Here is a 22443-nt window from a genome sequence, read left to right as displayed (position 1 = left end):
AAATTCATTTGGGGAGGACAGCATAAGAGGGCGCTTGGTGATAGATAACAATGAATGTAAATAACAGCAGAATTTATTCAAAGAATTGTACAATATTAATATTAAAATATTTTAATAATAATAGACTTTAACATATATTCTTTTACTGTCCCAGCAGTTAGGTTTCAAAAGTAATAAAAAAGGGCTATGCTATGATGTAAAATATTAGAGAGATTAGATACGCTTAACTTATTGACTCACATGCAATCAAGTAGATAAAAAATAAAGAAAAATGACACTTGGGTATATGCAAGGACATTTTATCCATAAAAAAGTAATGTTCATACCAATATAGGGATTTAGATACGCTGCATTGAGTTCATAGTATTCAGCAAACAAACAAAAATATGAAACTAAAATATCTCTTGTACACAACAAAAGAAAAACAAGCCCAAAAGTCTTCAGCAGTTGTCTGGATTATGCAGCACACTTGCAGCAGGTTGGTAGAAGGTTAATACACAAAAAAGAAACAACAAAAGATATAAAAGAAAACACAAATGCACAATAAGAAAGTTTCACATGGCATAAATACATGTATGTTATCTATCGAATAGTGAATGATTTCAATCACATAATCAGGCTGTTCAATCTAGTATCTATAATTTATCAAGCTATTTAATTAACAACTTGTTCATAATTTGTCCATAACACTTTGTACAGCATATAGAGCTCATAGTTTCACATCTGTATAAAAAACAACAACAACAAAGGTGAAATCTATGCAAACTAAGCACATGTGACAGTGAAACACTCACAGCTCAACAAATGTAGGAATATCTGAACACAATGTATGAACACAGAAGCCTTGCCAGGAATTATCACATTACATTACACATATAGCAACTACACTTGTACCTTCTGACTGCATTACCTCTTGTACTCTGAATAACAATTAAAAACAAACTTCTATCATCAAAATTTACGAAATGATTCAAATGCAAACATTCACCTAACTAAATACATTAATTCAGTGAAGAAACAATCTCCATTGTAACAAAAGGGTTCTTTACGGTACATTACGTTTTAATAAAAAAATGTTACAAAATCATATGCATACAAAACAAAACAATAACTAAAAAAGGTTAACAGATATATATTTAAATAGTTTCACAGCATTAAAACTGTCAATTTCAGAGGGAAAGTACTTTTTTCTTGAACTAACACAATAAGATACACAATTAAGATAATCTACACATGATCTTCATAAGAACTCAACATCTAATAGTTTCTTTCCTATTAATTTGAAATAGGTCAACTCCTGTAACTGGTTAAAGACCAGTTGTCTGTGCTATTATAAATGTAAGTACAGGTATGTGATATGGCTGTCAGACCTGTATACATTGCATATAACAAACATTAAAACCAAAAATAAACTCTTAACATTTAACAAGAGTTAGGTACATGTAATTCTGCATGCTGTAAATGCTGGTTTCACAGCTGTTTATAAGAAGGGTAACTAGCAACAATAGTACATGTAAGTATACATATCTGTAAAACTTAACAAGCAATGAAAGACAGTATTAGTAAGCATTTCAAAAGCTAAAACATCATTTATTTGTCTTTTAAGTCGATGTAGGTAACACAGATGCAGATTTACGGAGACTCATGCCGCTGGCTGCCAGCTTGAGAAAGAAGTAGACTACCTCTGTCTGCTGGCTCGACTCCTTGGCCGCTAGAGCCATCTGCAGCATTGGGTCAACGTTTGACTCTTTCACAGCTGGGTGCATCAGTGTTGGCCCAAATATCGTGGCTAGGTTGCTAACCGACATCTTGTTCTGAACGCTTTGATTGGCTATGCGTACAAGGTGCTCCATCATGTAGACGATAGTGTAGTAGTTGGCATCTGGAAGTCCATGCAAAAGTTCCAGCATGCAACGCTCCTTCGCATCCGCATTCTGAAGCTCTGGATTATAATAATGAAGATGTTTGGTCTGTCTTATGTCATATAAAAATCTAATATGTGCTCAAAACTTGAGGTTGCAAGGCATGCAAAAATAATACACAATATAAAAGAGAAAATAAATACTGCAGCAGATAGTCTTTGACAAAGTTTTCATTTGCAGCATTAACATTCTTTATATTCAACAACACAAAGTACTTAAGTATTTTCTTACGGCTTGTCTGTATGAAGGACTTGTAGTGAGTTTCAGTAAACAGTGGTTCTGGCAGCTCCCTGAAGTACAACTTGAGAACCCCAGTCACTGTGTGGATGTCGGCATCCTCTGCAAACGCACTGGCTGCTATTGGATCTACAATAGGAAAATAAAATTAATTCATTGCCTAATGACTACTTCTATTTAAGCACAGTCGATATATCTGAAGTTAAAACAGTGTCTTATACCTGCCTAGTAAATATAATTTTATTTCAACCAAATATACCTAAAACACATTTTTACTGTTCAAGAATGCAATATTACTTTGTGGGATTTGAATGTAGCTGGCTTTTATCAAATAAAAATGTATTCTGTAAACGTGAAAGCATTGCACATGTTTAGTTTACTTACGGTAAGTGTGTGAATGAAATTAAATGGAGGACAAATTCATATTATGTGCACCTAATGTTTGGTAATGACAAACAAAAATTTTTATTGTAGAGTTACATCTAGAAGGAATAGACTTTAACAGATGCTTATTACACAAAACAAAACTGAAATATGTATGCTAAGCAAATATATATCAGAAGCTTTTATGCTTGCTATATGATATTGATAAATGTTTAAGCTACACTCTGTATTGTATTCAATATATTGTTATTTCTACATTCTTAAGTATAAAAGAATTACTTCATGTATTAACTATACCAATATTATGATTGTTTATGTTATGTAATTCATACATTGTAACTTGATTTGTTCTATTGTTTCATGATTTGCAATGGTACTATTAAATTTCATGCTTTTTAGCAGTTATAATATTTCCATGTTAATATATTGATCAATTATGTGTATGTAACACCAAAAACTGCTAAGTTTAAAATGTATGATTTATTAGTATATAACAAATACATCAAATGGAATGTTTGATTAAAATTCCATTTATCTTCAAATTAAACCCAAACTGTGAAGATGTCCTATCATCAGGTTAAAAATTATTGCTAAGATATGAAGTATTGCGTAACATTGACCTCCAACTATGACCTTAACCTTTGAGATGAGAGCACAAATGACATGAACAACTTAAAATGAAGCTTTACAATGCTGTAGAGATGTGACTGATATAAAACTTATTCCAAAGATACATGTATCTATAATTTGCAGCATGACATCCAAGTGTGACCTTGACCTGTGAGATAGAGCACATATTTTATTTGTGCCATACCTTATCATTCTACAATACTACGGAATTGCGTTTGATCTTTTAAAGTAATGGCTGAGACATGAATTATTTTGATGGAGTCCACATTGTCCAACCTTTTGAGATGAGAGCACAAATAGTATACATGGCATAATCTGCATTTATAGCATCAACATTGAATCAAGATAAACCCAGAAGCTAGGGATAACAGAAATAAAGCAATCTCAACCTGATAGATAAGGAGGCAAGATGATCATAATGATAAATTGGGTTAGTTTCTACTACATCACTGCAGCTTGATTCTGAATACAATTATAAGCTAAAATGAACATGTTGTAGTGTTTTTTTCCGGAAAGAAACAGGTACTGGTGTCCTTTCTTAGGAACAAAACAATGTGCTCCTGGTTGGATTTAAACCCACAACCATATGGACCACTCGACCACTCTCACCTTCTAAGAATAAATTAGTTACTCTATAATAATAGTCTATGCAAACAAGACATGAACAATGCAAGCATCTGTGATTATTCAAGAGAAAAAGCCTGATTTTAGCGTTTTCTTTTTAGACAAAAAAAAAAGATGATTGGCAGCACATCTATGCTTATATATGTAGAAAACAGAAATCAGCTGATTAATGTTGCAGTCCAAGAGTCTGCTAATGAATAACAGTCATATAGTCTACTAATGGGATACATGTATTCCCTCACACAAACACAAACCTTCTAGCAACACTATAGAAACAAAAAACAACATTTTGCAATGAATTTTGGTAACTAAAAGACAGAAACTATTCACTTCTATATAAAATAAATACTCTGGAACATTCAATAATCATTTGTTTCGTTGAGTTTTTTTTTACCAAGAACCTTTTTAATTCTATTTTTACTCAACTATTTTGCAATTCCAATTCAAACTAATAACAAAACATAAATTGTAAGATACTTCTAAAAATGCTAAAACTTACTTTTATCAAACAGTTTCTTGCAATGCTGGATATCGGAAGTAACACCGGACACTCGATATATCCCTACCTCATCCAGCCCTGTAACATAACGCATGCAAAGTAGAATTAAAAAATAGTGTTACAGTGAAGAAATTTCCTATAAATTGGTTGATTCCAAATCATATAGATATCACAACTTATAATATTGAAATTAATCTTATACGTTTCAACTATTAGTGGTCTTGTACAAGTTCTGCGAAAAATATCAAAATAAAAATGTTTTTACTTTTTAGGAATCACAAGTAATAAAGACAATGTTGTGAAAAGAATGCTAACTCTTGTCCTTTATTCCCCCAGGCAAACAAAGGTCAATACACAACACTTAATAAAACGAGAGATATGGCTCTTGCAATACATGTCTCAAGCAACATAGGTACAAAATTTTATTTAAATATCTCAACAGTTTGGTTATTGCCACGGCTAAATTTTTTTAATACAACGACGACAACTACCACAAGGACACTAAGGCTATGACGATACCAAGACAAGCTTAAAACATCATAAACAACATGAAATATGTGTACATACCCCTCCTTTCCACTTGCTGGACACACACTGTAACTATGGATGGAACTGTTTTGTTTTCACGCCTGAAAAGATATGATTACATCTATGTCCTTGCATCTTTAAAATAAGAATTTCTGAATGATATAAAGTGAATAAAGAGAGGATATTTGTTGATTTCAGTATAAGGTCATATTTTATTTCAAGAGTGCCATAGGAAAACATATGGTCTATGACCAGGATTGCAACACTGATTACAAATCAAGAACTACACAGAGATCAGTCTGATTCGTTTGAAGATGGGTCGTGTTCCAGAAGAAGAGTGAAGACCACGCTTCGTGACATAATTTAAGGCAGGTAGGATTTCAGTTTATCAGTTATTGTTGTGTGAATTTTCCGGGAAGTTCGTATTAAAAAGTCAATAAGATTGATGATATAACATTAAGTTTATGTTCAAGCAGTTGTTTTCATCTGTAATGTTCTGTACGAATGCAAATGTTGTAATATTCAGCATCAAGCATGTGAAAAAAGGAAAACCATTTTTTTTCTATCCAGGAAGTTATGTTGATTTCCCAAAATATCTTTATTTAAACATATGCAACCTTTTTTAATATCAATTAAAAAAAATTGGCAACATTTACTAGTTCTAGAGTGAGGGATTAAGTTTTTTATCAAAGGGGGTAACTGCAATTAATTTTAACAGTTGGTCTTATTTCACATCTTAGTTTGCAGCGTAAATATCAAATTGACATTTTCAATGCTCTTATTTCACCAATAAAACATCTTTTTAAAGAAATATTGCAAACCACTGAGGGTCATATAACATTATAAGGACTAGCCAGTCAGCCCGCGATGGTGTATATGGGCCGATGTGTAAGCTGAGGCTGAGTGCTGATTTACATTTCTTATATTATACCAAACATATTATATCGCTTTTTAATATTTTCAAAGCGCTATTGATGTGTTTTATTGAACAAAGCAAATAATGCAAAAACATTTCAACCTTTTCAAGTCCAGACTGTTTCTGACAATATTTTGCTGTTGTGAAAATTGCAAAGCTGTTCTAAACATTTGTATGATTTAAGTCGTCCTTAAAATATTTTTCCCACGTTCAATAAGTATTTTATGGTTTGCGGACTTCATAAAACTGGATTTAAAAAACCCAAAACAAACTAAAATGATATACAGGTCGATCGACCGATATATATAGATCTTATATAAAAATTATGCAATGTAGGGAAACATTTTTGTAAGGTATATTACTCTAAAATTGGATCCTTTGAAAACATTAAGAAATAGAATCAAAACTGAAATGCTTTACCTCGCAACGTTTTCAATCTTGACACCAAATATGCCAGTCCTTAACTTGGAGTGGGTTCTCTTCAGTGTTTTAGATGCTGGGGTATGTCTTATAGATATTGTTATGGATACCTGTAAATGAAAACCTCCATCAACTGTTTTTGCTAAGATATAAACAAATAATAACGCTTAGAAATACTTAGAAATAATATAATGTAAATGTCATAATATATCAGATATTAATATGCAATAATGCAATCAATCTTAAATTGATATTTATTACAAAAGGCAATATCATCTATGTCTGCCAAATATGTCTTGTGTCTTAAAATCAGATATCAACTTTTTAAAGAAGCAACTTACATCATTCATAGATATGGTTTTCTCATTAAACTTGGAATTTAACCAGGACATACTGAGCTGAAAATAAAAGAAGCAAGAAAATGGTGTATTGATAAGCAGTAATTTGAAAAACATAAACTTGTATAATATTTAAAGAAATCAGCTTTACAACTTTAAATAACACATTAAATCAGGCCCCAGTTTCTCGAAACTATAAGTCCCTTATAACAGGATTAAGCTAAGCTCACTTTTTTTGTTTTCCAACAATTTGCGTAACATTCGCTTTTGTTAAAGAGGTTTTATTCTTTGGATAGGGATTATCTGTATGATAATCACAATTAACCTTTTTCATTCATCTAAATTCGATTTTAAATACATATTTTCGCTTGTTGAAATAAGCTACTTATGCTTGTTAAGCTTAAGAAGTTTCGAGAAATTGGGCCCTGTTGAGCCAGTCTTTACAATTTTACCTCCAAAGCACACTTCCCAATGATGACATCACTCTCTGCATCTGGCCGTTTCTCAAAGCAGAGAATACGTAGAGTCTGGGAGCCATCAAGGTCAAGTTCAAAATCCTGGTTCCAGGAAACGTCGGTCTCATAACGGCATGCTCGCGTCTGGGCCTTCTTGTAGAAATGGCCGTACGAATCCATCTCAAGGCAGCAGTATACATCTGTAATGAAATATTGTGGTAAAGAATATAATATACAGTTCAGACACTTAACAGTTCAGACATTTTATCAATCTTAAACAGACAAAATATCTATACAACGCAGGTCCAAAGATTAATATAACCCTTACCACATGATCTGTCAATGCCCTGCATTTTGTGAATGGTGACATTCAAATTACCCGTCAACATCTCCTCATCTGGAATCATAACCATTCGTTTTATTTTATGAAGACATTATTTAAACTTTAGCATGTGAAAAACAAAAACATTTCTAGTGTAACAGCTATAAATTAAATTATTTTCACTTAAAAAAATAATGAAAATATATTATTTACCGGTTATTAATGAATAATGTACTGAATTGTGTCAATTTTTACCTTTCTTGAGCAGAACAACCCCAATGCCATTGACCTGGGTGTGCAACTTGGTGCTGTTAATTAGATCCTCACAGTCATGGTTGCTCAGGTGAACTTCAGGCAGAGCTGCAAATAAAACATGCTTATCTATGTATTAGCTTATTAAATGAAGTATCTCAGTTGCTCAGTAAAGTTTATGTCAGTTATAAATGTTTCACTTAGTGAACTTAAACTCCCTGCATTATTGCGATATCTGCAATACATGTATATTGTGTACATTGTTTGCAACATCCAGTATGACTCTACAGTCAACTAACCCAACATCAAAAACAATTCAATTTTGGCATGTCCACAGGATTAGATGGTCATAATATGTAAATGAAGGAATCTGATGCTTTTGTTTTGTTCAAGACAATAATTACATTTCTCTAAACTAACAGTTTCACCAGTTTTCCTACCCTGCGCTTTGAGGCCCTGTGAGCGGAGTGCTTCCCGCCATTCCTCTCGTTCGTAGTCAGTGGCAAAAAGAAGAGTGCGGGGCCTAAACCCCTCAACCCTGGTCTCCAGATTCACTGGTAACCGTGGCAACTGTTCCACCAGACTTGCCTCATGCTCCTGAATCTTCTTCTTCAACTTCTCTACATTACGCAGAACTCGCTTCTGTGTCAGGGAAAACGGCTTCTGCATGTACAAAATATTCATCAAGTCAAAATACAACATAAAGAGCCCTTACCTTAAACTGTTATTCATTGAATCAAGGTACCACAACAATTCACATTCTATAAATCAGTTGCATGAATAAAAACATAAATGTGCATATATAGTATTCTGCTGTATTATATATTTCGAAAGAAAACTGCAGATGTAACATACGTCTCTAGAAGCATCTGCACGCAGCATTTCCTCCCGCAGCTCCACCTTTAGGTTTCCGATCTTAAACTTCAGATCCTCAAAACTCCCCTTACACTCGAAGATGCGATCATCTACAGAGGATTAACATAATGATAAGACATGGTACTCATATTGTACATTAAGTACTTCAGAAAAGATATGCAATGTAATGTTACTTATATTTATGCAGCATCCACACATCTAAGAATATCTTAAAAGAGTTATGAGGTCATTTCCTCCTCCTCTGACTGGTTTATTTACAAATGTATCACTTTAGTCCAGTAAGACTTAATCATGTGACAATCTCCAGACCAATAGATAAAGCAGCATGTATCATGTACACAAGAGAAAACTGGCCTACTGATTGTGTATATGGCTAACCTTTCACACTGATAGTGAGGGAATGTAAGGGAAGACTCCACAAATACTTAAATGACACATCCTTCTGTCTGCAATTGCAAGTAAAATACAAAGCTTAAGTACAATTCTAAAGCCATACATTTTTAAAATGAATTAATTTATTCCTTCAATGTACAGTGGTGTTTATAAAGTAGTACACAGCTAATGCTAGTTTTATGCTTAGATAATGGTTAACAAAACTGCAGCATTTTAAGCACAATTTACTGTTATAAAGAGTAAACATTATCAATTCTCAGGAAACAATGTATGTTAAGCCTGTCCATACCTTGCGCTGCCCTTGTGCTTGGTACAGATGAGAATGTCAGAGAATAAGAAGATGTATCGTAGGTGTCTGGTGGCCTTCTTGTCCCGTGACACCTCCACCACAAACCCATTCTTCACTAGATGACGCCCATCAGGGTCCTGGAAATACATTGGCCGATGAATTACAGACATCAAAGCATACAACGAAAGCATTATTAGTCAAAAACAAATATCAATTAGAGCCATTTCTGTTACTAGTATACAGAAAAAACTACACTTTAAGAAAGGCTTGCTTTTGCCATGAAAGAGCATAAACCATTAACCATGCATATGGGCGACAGTGTGAAATGAGTGCACATGCAATATACACCCTTTTCACTACCCTCATATTATAGCAACACCAATAAACATGTAAAGCAAAAGTTAAACTGCTTTCTCTGATGGAGGTAGATAGATAGATAGATACCGTGCTTGGTGAAATGTTTCCCAAGCTGTACATGCGCAGGTTCTCTTCACTCAGCTTAAGGGCCTTCTGCAGCGCCAGGTAGTCAGTATGATCCTTGGGCGTGTGCTTTATCAGGTCCTGAAAGGGCGTATTTACTATGTGGAATAACCATATAACTTTCGCATTTATTCTTTAGATGATTTTATTCATTTTACAGTAAATATTAGTTAAACCATAAATGAACTGTAAAATATTAATTAAACCATAAGTTAGTCATAATCCAAACAGCTTGTTTTGGTATGTCTGATGAAAGATGGGCATCTACTTACATGTAGAACAAGGTGATTGGTCTGGATTCTCTGAACGGGCTTCAACAACACATCTGAAATATAACATATTTTTGCTTATATTTTGATCGTGAAGGAAAACATTAACTTTAACAGTCTGCTTGACACAAAAGAACTGACTGGTAATATTATATACATGAACATCAAAGGAAAATTCCAAGCTATTGATATTGGTTGAATTTGTCTCTTCTTATTACAAAAGATAAAAAAAAGGAAATGGAAAATTTAAAACAAACCTTCTAGCTTTAAAGTTTCATCTTTGAACGATTCCATCTGCTCCTAAAAACAAAAAAGCAGCTTAGATGTAACACATTAGGATACATAATATGTATTTAAATTCAGTATTTCATTGTTTAATAATTTAGTTTCATTTTTAGGATATTAGCATTTGTTTACAATATTCTAGAACTTTCTATCAACTCCTGGTATAGAAGTTTGAGAATAAACAAGATTTTTACGTAGACTTTGCAAGTTTTTGAGGATTTTTGTAGTATGCTCTAGAACATTTAATTTGGTATACAAGGGTAAGCTCCTCTGATCTTGGGTCTTTTGGCAAATTGTAAGTTTCTATAACAGTTTCATCAGTGAATAATTTATTTTGTTGTTTAAAGTTTGTTGCTGCTTTCTCTTTCTCTGCTGCATTTGATGTTGTAACACTTAACATTTTATAAAATACAATTTCCCATTAAAAAAAGTATAATCTATATATAACCATAGCTACAGTTCTTCCATGAACAAGTCTCCATGGTTACCAATCAGTATGTTCATTTTGCAAAGTAAAGAATCACCACATTATGTTTAAATATGGGCAAACAAAGCTTAGCTCTCTTTTTTATAGCCAAGCCATCTTTTAATAAGGGCCCTCGGAGACGATAGTGAAGAAAGAGAGGAAAGTACAGATTGGTGTAGACACAGAAACAGAGTAAGACTTATATCTAACACAGTAGTCTTACAAGTCATGAGCAATCTTTCATGCAATACTAAAGGCGATTTACTAGTTACAGGAGCATTATATGAACTTTCAACCAAGCTTTCATAATCTTTTCACCATTTTCTACCACCTGCAGCTTCATATTTTCCTCTTTTACAAAAATGCACAGTGCACATTGATAGCAAGTTTAGTTGCTTCAAGTCATTTTCCATATTACTGAGTTGTGTTGTCAAGCACATTACTACATGTACTAGTATATACATTGCTGCTATATTTTGTACAATATTACATTGTGCATACTGTTACCGTCGCATACTTTTATCAATAATTACTTATGAAAGCCATTCTTGTTTTATTTGTCCGAATATTTTCACTTTGACTGTAGTTACGAAATTAACCAGTACTGTATGTAAAAAAAGATATTGAAAAAAAAGTAATCAAGTAAGACAATATCAACTTTAAATTGAAGGAGACCACAGAGGTTTCTCTCCATTGTTTTTGCCCTACATACATGTATAATCTATTGACAACATATAGGGTAAAATAAATTGAGAAAAACCCCTATGTATGCGACTGAGGTGTAACATTCAACGAATAGAAGATATAAGTTCAGGGCTAGATTCATTCCCAAGTTTTCACATTCATTTACAACAATAACCAAACTTACATTACAGCTGGCTAGTCTATTTCTTGACTGAAATGATTTCTGAAAGATTTCCATATTAAGCTGTTAGAAAATGAACTTTACTATTATGATTTTTTATTATATACCACTCATATCAACATGGTCATATTTAGTTTGTTATGTACTCATAAACAATCATACAAAAGGGAAATCATGTTCCAATAATTCTAAATTGTTATCTTCATTAAACACATGAGCATATATTTGTTATGATTAGAATCCTTAATTGTGTCATCTTAGTAAGGTTTATGAAATTAAAATAATGAGAAAAGATCATTGATTTTGTTCTGAAAGGCTCTCCATTTTATATGTCCATTGTAAACAGAATAAAATCCTTACTGCATGAACCAGTAATGCAGAGTTTCTACATGTGACTTAAATATCAGGGTACATGTATGTCATTAAACTGCCTTAAATGGACACAATTACACATAACCATGTAGATAGACACTTAATACTCATTGAGCAGATATGAACTCTAAAAAATTTCCTGTTTCAATACTTGCTAAAGAAATATTAAGCTCTCATTTGAGAGCTGACACAGGGTATTATAACAACTTCCTTAAACATTATATCCGTCATTTCCACTCATGACTATTTGAAAAAGTTTAAACATGACATGATCATAGCATCCACCAATGAGGGCTACCCTACCAGGCTGTTTTCCCCTTTTCTGATTCACCGAAATCAGCAGCAGCAGCATTTTATAAACTTAGAATAAGTTGTTCACTTGTTATCTTTTGACTGCCGGGTAGTTGACTCAATAATTCAATTTCATTAATTAGTATAAATACATTGGATAGATATTGACCAATCAATAAACATTTTTTATCAAACTGAAAACTTAACTGGTTTTATACAATTTATGCCGGTCAAGAAATATAACTAACAGAAATTTTGAGAATAAATCCATCATTTATTAGTGAGTAAATGTACTTTAAAGTTAAGTTTTACAATTTTTTAAGAAAGTAATATTATGATAAGTCAGCAATACTGACTTAATATTAATGATAATAATAAGGGAATCAGGTAATATTTACATGAAATTTAAGTAGTTTCTTTTTCTTGATTATATCTGCTCTTATTTGCTCATAATATTGAAAAGCGCAACAGGAAAGTGGTTAATCAAATTGCTATCATTGTACTAAATGCATCAACTATTGGGAAACAGGTGGAAGACAGTCCATTAGGACATACCCTCTATGAAGCCTATATCTCATAGCATCCTACCTCCAGCAGGTGGCGTGTTTCCTCGTTCCGCTGGTTACGTCGGATGGTCTCCACGGCAACAGGGTAGTTATGCACATACTCCTCGTAAATCTTGAAGTAAAACACCTGGAAAATATACCAAATATGTTTAAAGTGCACCTATACAAAATGGTTACTGCAAAAGACATCAGATCTATACAAATAACATTAAGAGTAAAAGTGACTTTTAACCAACACAGGCACATCCTGCAGCAAAACAGCTTAAAAGAGAGCCTAGCTAAGCTCTAACAGACACTGATTGGCAAACAACCATTGCCAAAAACACAAAATAAATTGAAGCTCAAATCTGTCTACTGTCTGCTGAAAGAACAACATTCCAAGTAGTTGCATCTTTAGAGAGTTGAATGATGCAGCTCCTACCAGTTTCTTGACAATATACGCAATTTCCTGTCTGTCTGACCAGGCCTTGACCTTTGCCTCTAGCTCGTGCACGAACTCCTTGTGGATCTGGTAGAAGTCGTCTATCTTGTAGAAGATGGTGGTAACATCTGCCAGCGCTATTGGTGACGGGTTGTCTCCCGGCCGCATCGCACTGCTCTGTAGGAAGAACTTTGCCTACAAATATACAATACAAAAAATGTTCTCTAATGTACATTTATTGAAATGAAAATGTTTGTAACTATACATTTATCTACCGGAAGGCCTGTTTGAAATGATAAACAAAAAAGGCAATAATGCAATGGATGTTACAAAATATACAAAATTGGATTAAACAAACAAAGACAAGGCTTAGTTCTTAACAAAACAATTTCAAAATGAATTGTTGGAAGCTATTATTTCCTCAAGAGACACAATGACATGTCAATGAAATGATAATGATAAATCTATAATTGTTGGCTATATAATATTTAAGGTTATTAATTATTTTCTGCTTCAAAATAACAGGCAAAAATCTTAATCTGAAAAATCTTCTTTTTTTCAAGAGAAGACATACCAGTGTTATTGTTAAAATCAACCTTCAAAATAATAAATATTCAACCATTAAGAAAACCCCTCTGATTTCCAATGTTTATGAATACCTTTGAAGAAAATTAATTGCAGTGGTACTAGAGCATTTCATTGCATGAAGTCATTATGAAACTATTGGAAAATATACAAAATTGTGAGGACTTAACAGTGTATAATATGGTAATACTTAAAGAAAAGTGCTACACAAGTCATTCCCATTGGTTGTCTAAAGAGCTTATGTTGAGTTAAACTCAAATCTTCAGACAATTCATGTATCATATCTTCTTTTTTGACTATAACTTCTGCAAATGTGGTGACCAACGAGTTCCCACCTTGGTCAGTTGTTCTATAACATGCAGATAGGACTTCTCACTCTCTAGAATGCCCTTGACAACCAGGTGCCGCATCCGCAGCTGCTCTGAGCCATACATAGACACTGTCTCCGGTCGCAATGTCTCCTCTAGATCGCCAGGGTGATCCAACTGCAAGAAAGATTTACTTTACTGTGATACCACTTGTGAATGTTGACTGGGGTGCTATCAAAATAAAAGGAAATCATACACATGTCATAGACTAAAAGTCAAATCTTATACAAACAACAAACACAAATATAGAAGCAAAAACATCTTCTATATTGAATTTGCATCAAGGCAAAGTCATCGTAGCTGATGGGATAGCAAAAAATACATAAAACTGGATTTTGAAAGCAATCATACTAATCGAAATGTTATTTTTAATCATGTAGACAAAAAAACTGCAAACTACCTACTAAATGATCTAAAAAAAAGACAGCCATTAATAACAGAGACAATCCCTTATTTATGGTTGTTGGAAGAGTCAAGAGGCCATTATCAAGTCAAGTATTATTTTATCAATGTGTAGTGAACTAATTTTGAGGTTAACTAGAATAAAAATCACAAATTAGGCATTCAATAACCTCCCAGTGTTTCATGACCATTTATGTTATTTCTACCTCATAATTACATGTAACATAAATAAGAACCTAAAAGCACATGTTCTTATGCACAAATATGGCCACATTAAGCCAATACCATTAATGGTAATTTTCACTTCAATTTAAAGTTTGGACGCATATTTCAGCTTATCACTGGTTATCTATATTGATCAATGGCAGCAGTACATGATTGAAGCTCCTGGCAAACCTATGTGCATATTGCCAATGTCACTTCCTGCTTTTAACAATATCATGTACCATATGCTTACAACATATCATGTACCATACACTTAAAACATTGGCCTTATGAGTAATATCTAGTGTTTATACTGAACTTATCATCGTTTGAAATTGATAGTTTTCTATCAAGACACATAAATAAACATCGCTAACATGACTCATCAGCACAATGTGATCTGGCCTGTCACAGCTACAATGTAACAAATGTTGACACATATCTTCAATGTTTTTATTCTAGGATAGTGACTTTCATTACTTTTCAATTATGTACAAAACAAAAGTCAAAATAGGGCTGCTATTCTTTACTGTGGCATGTAGTTTCATAAAGGTGTGTTGTCATGATTTCAAACTCCAGACAAGCCATTACCTCCGAATACAAATGACCACAGATAAATTATACAGGAAGAGCCATCAACAGGATGTTATAAAGAAGATAAATATGTTTCATGGCAACCAGTAAATGTATTCTCACACAATGGAGAGTCCAGTTTATATGAGATTCAAAGCATTTAATATTAAGGCTTTAAGAGTCATACATTTTCTTAATTAAACACCTTAGAATCCATGTTTTTCATGCAGAAATTTCAGGGCCAGTGACAATGTCAGAAATGATGCCAAGATTTCACTGCAATAACAGAAAAGGAACTTGAGGTAACTTCCTAGGCAAAAAAAAACATATATGCCTAATGCATGGAACATTTCATAAGAAATTCAAAGTTTGAAATAAGAAATGTCACTGTAAAATTAACGACCTGCTGCCTTGTAAAAGAGGCAATGGGAGACTTTAGGCTAGCATGCATTTTTAGGTCAATTTGAAGACTGAAAAGAAAATGCTTTCAATCCTGCCAAAATATTCCAGCTCTCTGAATGACGGCATGACATATGTATACAATGTACCTGGTCATCAAAACTGCAGATGCTCTCCGTATCCTCGGGAATACCAGGCACAGTCTCATTGCTGTCACTGCGGTGGAATGCCGGGTCAATGTTCACAGTCACGCAAGCTGAAACAGTAAAACAAATTATACCTGATTTGAGGTCAAAAGATAGACATCATATATTGCCTGTACACAAACTTGTGTTTACAACAGGGTTAACAACTTTTCCGCCTTACATTGCTTTCAAACAGGACAAAAAAAACATAGAAGTGTAACTAACAATTGAAACATTACTAAAATGTCACACTACTGCTCTAAATATAATGTGTAATGGTCTACAATATGTATAAACATGAGGTTTAAGACGATATTTGCCACTTAAAAATTCATTAGATGCATAACTGAAAATAAAGAGCTATGCATGGTGCAAATATTTCATTCAAACAAGGAAAACTATGTACATGATTCCTATATACTGGCAATGCAAATGAATTTCTCTGCACAAGCATATCTGCACAAGCATATCTGCATATTGAATATGAGGCAAAAAACATTTACTTAAAATTGCATTCAATACTTTTCAAAGGATATTGAACAGCTACAACTGTTTACTCTCAAATATGTATTCAGTGCTGGTATGAATTGATAATTGTTAATCATTTCATATTTCCAAATAAAGAAATTGATGTTAAGCACACCCTTTTGACATTCGCTTCTCCGTCAGAACCGAAATCTTAATTGTTTTAAGTGTTTGTAGGGGGTTTTGGGGGTCTTCCCCCAAAAATATATTAACAATTTCTAGTTCGAAATGGTGGATTTTCAATTTTAGCGTATTTTATTACTTGTATTTTCCAATATTGATATAACAAGTTAACTTGGACAATTCTAACCTCCCCCCCCCCCCCCCCCTCTCCCTGAAACCGCTAGTGCACTGGAAAAATGAGTGAGTACATGATGTTAGAGGTATGTTTGTGATTGACTATATGCCCTACAGCTGAACAGGTCATATTCAGCCTAAAAGGTTATCTCTTGAATATATTGTTGAATGAATTATCACATGTATTTTACTAAAATCCTTAGACCCTTTTAGTTGTTTATAATTATAAAGAGGTAAATTGAATAAAACAATGTTCTATCTATACAATAGAACGTTAAAACAAAGCAGGTTTTCCAGCCACAGTAGCTTTTTAGCCAGATTGATTTCAAGAATAAAGTTCTAAATGAAGTTTCTGGTAATAGGTTTGTGAAGTTCTTTTCTGTATTCATTGGCAGGAGATTTCTGTTCAGTGACTCACCTCACAAACCTCAGGACTTTGAAACAGGAATCAATGGCTTCAAATGAATATATCAATATTATTTGTTTAAATATTATGTAGAATTTTTGCCCTACATGAATAACTTTAAATGATTTTCAAATGAATCTATGCTCGTATAACATTCAAGTGCATTAATACATCCAGATTTATAATAAAATCCACTTCAACATAATATCTTCTTTTTTCCTCATTGACCATTAATCTTGGCAAGCAAGTATTTTGCAAAGCATGGCAATAATTTCATTGCAAATAAATATCTATGCATGCAAATACTGCACTTCAAGGTCATGATATTATGAACATGTATCTTGCTTATGATACATTACATTGAGACTTGGAGTTTTGAAGGATGATCATACTAACAGGTTACAACTAGCTAATTAATTATATCTGATTGGAAAATTTCATATAGATACTATAAATCCAAACATGGGCATGACTGTGACAGTTACAAGTCAATAAATCATCTGTCATGTGGGCGACAAGCTGACCACTTCACCAAAACATTGTAACACACTATGACATTTCGCTAATTGATATGCAAGTGTTTTCATGTTTAACGTATGCTTTATCAGCGATATATAGTACAGTTGTGCAGATATAATCCGGCACATTATAGAACTTGCCCATTGTTCCAGTGTTTATGACTTCCTTATTAACACCCATCCCTTATTTGCCCTTATCAAACAAAGGTGGTTAAAACATGTAGCTCTTTCATTTTGACATTTTCAGAGAAATTGAGCTGAATAGCAGAATATTTACCATTTAAAATTTTCAAAAATTGCCAAACAGGATTTTCAATTTTTCAGGTCAATCCCATTTAAACCTGCCAAGCACGTGGCAATGTACATCACGTTTTCAAAATAGTTGAGAAATAACTTGAGTTGAATCTACATGTATACTTTTAACTTCATAAAGCCTTCTATTTTGACTTTAAAGTATTGACATCCTGCTTATTTCCTACCATCAATTAGTATTTATTGTTCTATTGATATCATACCCTTGCCTCTTGAGGGCCTGTGCAAATATACCAGCCTTGAAGCTAATTGGTATCAGATATGTCCTGTATGATTTATGTGGGTCATATAAGTATTTAATCATATTTGCCAATTTAACTTTGGTCATTGGTTCAAACTCATCATAAACTCATAAAAGTTGAATCCAGTGATATGGTTTGCCGTTTCACATTGAAATTGGTGTTATACATCTATGTTGCATGTTTATTTGATGCATTTGCATCAAGTATGTTTCTGTTGAAATTGACATTTAATGACATGAACAGTTTAAAATGGTGGCTATACATGTATATATCCTACCTTTAAGTTTAGAAAATATTTAGTACATGTTGAGGGAGTATCAAACCTGAGTCAAAATTATTAGACATTATCTTAAAATAGAAAAGTATTTTCATATCTGTTTTTCAAAACAAAAACTTTTTTGGGAGTATAATACATTGCGTAAAATGACAAAATAGTGTATGAAGTAAATGTAAGATTAATGTAGCGTGAAGTAAACATGTTCCCTTGACTTAACAACTGATGTCATTCACTCATCATTGTACGTCATGTAAATCAAAACTCTCATGTAAAGTTAAACTTAATCTGATTTTCCTTAGTTCTCGGAAGCATTGTCAAAAAAGATAAAATTTGATATATGGCATAAAAAAACTATTTGGTTCAGGGACCCGACCCTACATGCACCATCAAAAAGTAGCTGGCCCTCCCATTTATCCACTTTAATACAATTATCCAATGATGACAATAATGTTCTTATAAAAAGCCTAATAAAAAAAATACTTACCCTACCTGTTTTTTAAAAGGAGGTAACCCTAACCAAACTATTTTTGTGTTGGCAATGTTTTGCACACTGGTAGGGTAGGATGTGTTTGAATTTGAGGACTCAATTAACTAAATGTATTCTGAAAATCAAAATAAATCCAAATACTGTAAACATATATGCATACAGTTATTTTAACTTGAAACACTTTTCTATTTTTATTTTGTTACTTACAGGCTGTTGAAAGCCGGGAATCAGATGATGTGGTCGAAGCTATCATTTCATGTCTGTCTGTTGGTGTTCCATCAATAAAGACATCATCTGTGTGCCTCCGGAGAACTGGTATTTCTTCCGGTGTGGAGGATGGTTCACATACCCCGGAGTCTGGTATTTCTTCCGGTGTGGAGGATGGTTCACATACACCGGAGTCATCACTATGTCCTGATGCAACATCTGGTTGTTCAGGCACATTGTCATATATAATCTCATCTTCACTGCCTGTGTCAGTTAGATCTTTATCTGCAACACTGATGTTAGTTTCTGTTACTATGCAATGAAGATCCCATTTTTCATAGTCTGGTACACCCTGAGGCCGTTTTCCCTTAACAATGTTCTCTTTTGATCTGCTTTTTGGCAACAAGTCTGGTGATTTTCTTTCCTCATCACTTCCATCATTTGTCTTCTGTTCTCCCTCATTGTTTTCTTGAGTCTCTTCACTGTTGTCTTGGGATTCAGCACTTTCAAGCTCTTGTTCAGTTATTCCTAACTCAGCTAAGTTTACCTCCACAGTATCCAACCTTTCATCCCCACATCTGTCATCCTCAGAACTGCTTGATAAACCCTTGTACACCTTCCCTACAATCTCTTCCTCTTTCCCACTAGAGCCCTTTTCACTTGAAATAGCACCATTTCCTTTCTTTCTGAACAGTCTTTTCATGTTTTCTTCACTTGAAGACTTTTCATTTGGTTTAAATGATGTTAAATCAAGGTGAGCATATTCCCCACTCTGCGTTTGTTGAAGGTTTTCATGTGAACGACTTAGGTTTGATGGTTTTAAGACGAAATCCTCAGAATGCAAATTTTCATGCGACCTTGATAACTCTCTTTCTGATGCTTTGATATGTATTAAAGTAACATTGTTAGCCTTAGATATCTCGCCACCAGAAGTAATAACCCTGTCAGCATTTCTAGACCCGGTTACTTTGACCGAGGTCACATGTTTATCTTCTCTTTTAAATTTAGATATTGCACAGTAATCCCCCTCAACATCCTCTACATTTATATTAAACCTTGGATGAACATGAATTTGCCCAATCACATTATTAGACTCCCCTGTGTTATAATCATCAACACCTGAAGCCTTTTTTGTGCAACGAGGAGTTCCTGGCTGAGGTTCATTGTCACTATGCTGCAATGTCAGCTGTTCAGTTTCTTTCAGCACATTCCTGTCATCAGCAAGGCACTCTTTACCCTTTCTCCTTAATGGTACAGGGGGTGGAGGCTTTTTCAAATGCTCACCCTTTTCTAAATGTCTTTCACTTAGCACAGATTGATCATTCTGAAAAGAGGATTTCTCTTGTTTTGAAACATTATTAGTTGATACACTTGAACTTTTATTATCACTGTTGGAATCTGGTAGAATAGCTTTGTCACTATGAGACGCGCATGCTTGCTGACTTTCATTTTTTGACAAAAAAGGGAGACTAATCTCTTCATATTCATTTACTTGTGGTCGTCTTCTTGATGCTGGAGATGGTTTGGGTGACACAAGCGGTGGAGATTTAACGACAAGTGTGGCATATTCACCTCCTTCCACAATAGGCGGCGAGTTGTTCTGAACTTCTTCACCAGAAGAAGAATCTCTTCTTTCAAACATACTTATTTTGTCCTTTACTGAACTACGCAACTTTCTTGATCTCGATTTTGTTAATGATCCATCATCATGTGGTGATTGCGAGACTTTTATTTCTTCATAATCACAATCATCTAGACACACTATTTCCTCAACACTCTTGTCAGTTGGTTGTTCATGTGTACATGACTCTGTTGCGGTTTCATTTTCAACATGATTAGCGTGATTTGGTTTGTTTACTTTTGCATACAATGATGAAACATCAACTTGAACCTTTCTGTTTTTTGACATTTCCCCTAAAACATGTGATATTGCCTCATGAAAGAACTCTTCTTTTTTAATTTCCGAGTTTAACTCCTTTAATTTTGATTTACTCTCATCTCTAGCATATGTTAACAAGTTAATACTAGTGTCCTTAGGCTCATTTTTCAACCTATCTAAATCACATTCCAATCGTGTAACAAACTCAGGAGGTATTTCACTTGAAAACTTACTCTTCCATGATAACTTTACCTTTTCAATACTTTCCATCGTTTGATGTTTAAACAGTTAAATCACATACACCTTATCAGTGAAACTCATATCCCGTGAACACAAATCATCGCTGTCATAAAAAAATACTGCAATCGAAGTTAATGCACATCCGTACTTCGTAAAATCTTGGTCGATATACTAAACAAATCCATGAATGAGACACTCCCTGTCATTGGTCGATACACGAGCTCTAGCTAAAAATAGCACAGGGAAATCCTAAAATTTCGCATTCTACATTTGGAGCTCCTCAGCCATTTTTATCGAAAACAACTTGATAAAAATGGCCGAGGAGTTCCGAATGCGCATTCTACTCTCAGAAGGTTACAGAAAACTATTATGAGAAGTTCGATGTTTTTATTGGTCACAGAAAACAGGGGTCAAACGTATTCCGTTTTTGCCGAAACTTAAGTGAGGGAAATGTTAAAAGCAAAACAAAATGGCGATTGTGAAAGGATTTTGGTGTTTTTTGGAAGATATTTTGACCTGGTAAATTAGTCATATAAAGTTTCTCGCAATATAAATACGCCTACCCGGAGGTCACATGTGTAAGTTCTCTCGTTTTTTAACCTATGTTTCGGCAAAAACAAAATACGTTGGACCCCCTGGGAAAATGCAATGAACAATACATAGCATTTGGGCTCCTATATATTCAGGCTTTTAATCACGAAAGGAAAATGAATGCAGACACAAACTGTTATTAAATCAAAGTTTTAATTTGCATCGTGTATCTATTTACACTGTTGCAAGACAAAAGTTCTAAATTATACAGCATTGTAGTAAAATTAAAACAATTCCATTATAATTTTGCAATTCCTCTTTTTATGCAACATGCACGAAATCGACGACCCCACTTACCATTCGGAAGAATGCGCACAAATGAAACTATTACCACTACTACCATTCTACAAGCCCTGGTTAATTAGTGTATAGCAATGACACACGGGAGCCGTCTAGCGTCTCGCGTGGACTTTGGTCAGTATTTTATTATGGATTCGGGGGCCATGATGAACCTTGGCACCCTCTGTTGACAGACAAGATGCATACCACTAGACTATCGATCCACATCACAATCACCAGTTCCCTCGGAGTATCGGTGTTGAAATAATACGAACATATATAGCGTAATATGAACGGATTTCATTCAAAGTCAACAAGAACAAATGAAAGGGAAACGTTTGAATCACTGCGCCAGCTTTCAGTGTGG

At 33.9% G+C, this 22443-nt stretch overlaps 1 protein-coding gene across 3 annotated transcripts; it reads right to left on the bottom strand.

Annotated features, from left to right (window-relative positions):
- Positions 1-59: 59 nt before the first annotated feature.
- On the bottom strand, positions 60-21392 carry LOC128230579 (uncharacterized). Of its 3 annotated transcripts, XM_052942988.1 has the most exons (22): positions 19088-21391; positions 15781-15887; positions 14021-14170; positions 13101-13295; positions 12702-12806; positions 11454-11492; positions 10092-10134; positions 9838-9890; positions 9530-9646; positions 9086-9222; positions 8782-8849; positions 8383-8492; positions 7968-8190; positions 7531-7635; positions 7282-7350; positions 6951-7153; positions 6502-6558; positions 6161-6270; positions 4864-4925; positions 4297-4374; positions 2154-2288; positions 60-1942 (listed from the first exon to the last, which is right to left on the bottom strand). In XM_052942988.1, the coding sequence occupies exons 1-22, from the start codon at positions 21234-21236 to the stop codon at positions 1602-1604; spliced, it is 4656 nt and encodes a 1551-aa protein (XP_052798948.1). In that variant the 5' UTR covers positions 21237-21391; the 3' UTR covers positions 60-1601. The 3 variants fall into 3 exon arrangements, with proteins under 3 accessions (XP_052798948.1, XP_052798949.1, XP_052798950.1); XM_052942989.1 differs by lacking the exon at positions 11454-11492 and having other exon boundaries at positions 19088-21390; XM_052942990.1 differs by lacking the exon at positions 60-1942 and having other exon boundaries at positions 2165-4063; positions 19088-21392.
- Between the last annotated feature and the right edge of the window lie 1051 nt (positions 21393-22443).

This window comes from Mya arenaria, chromosome 4, assembly GCF_026914265.1.
Source record: "Mya arenaria isolate MELC-2E11 chromosome 4, ASM2691426v1".
Lineage (NCBI taxonomy): Eukaryota > Metazoa > Mollusca > Bivalvia > Myida > Myidae > Mya > Mya arenaria.
Note: the sequence above shows the minus strand (reverse complement) of the source record. Positions and strands in the feature narration are given on the sequence as shown.

Bases quoted from the DNA above. Each gene is read 5' to 3' on its own strand.
- LOC128230579 (XM_052942988.1), bottom strand. From the start codon at position 21,236: ATGGAAAGTATTGAAAAGGTAAAGTTATCATGGAAGAGTAAGTTTTCA. The intron at 8,191-8,382 runs GTATGTTACATC...TTGTACATGCAG, and splicing joins GTGCAGATGCTTCTAGAGAC to AAGCCGTTTTCCCTGACACA. The intron at 7,154-7,281 runs GTAAGGGTTATA...ATTTCATTACAG, and splicing joins GGGCATTGACAGATCATGTG to ATGTATACTGCTGCCTTGAG.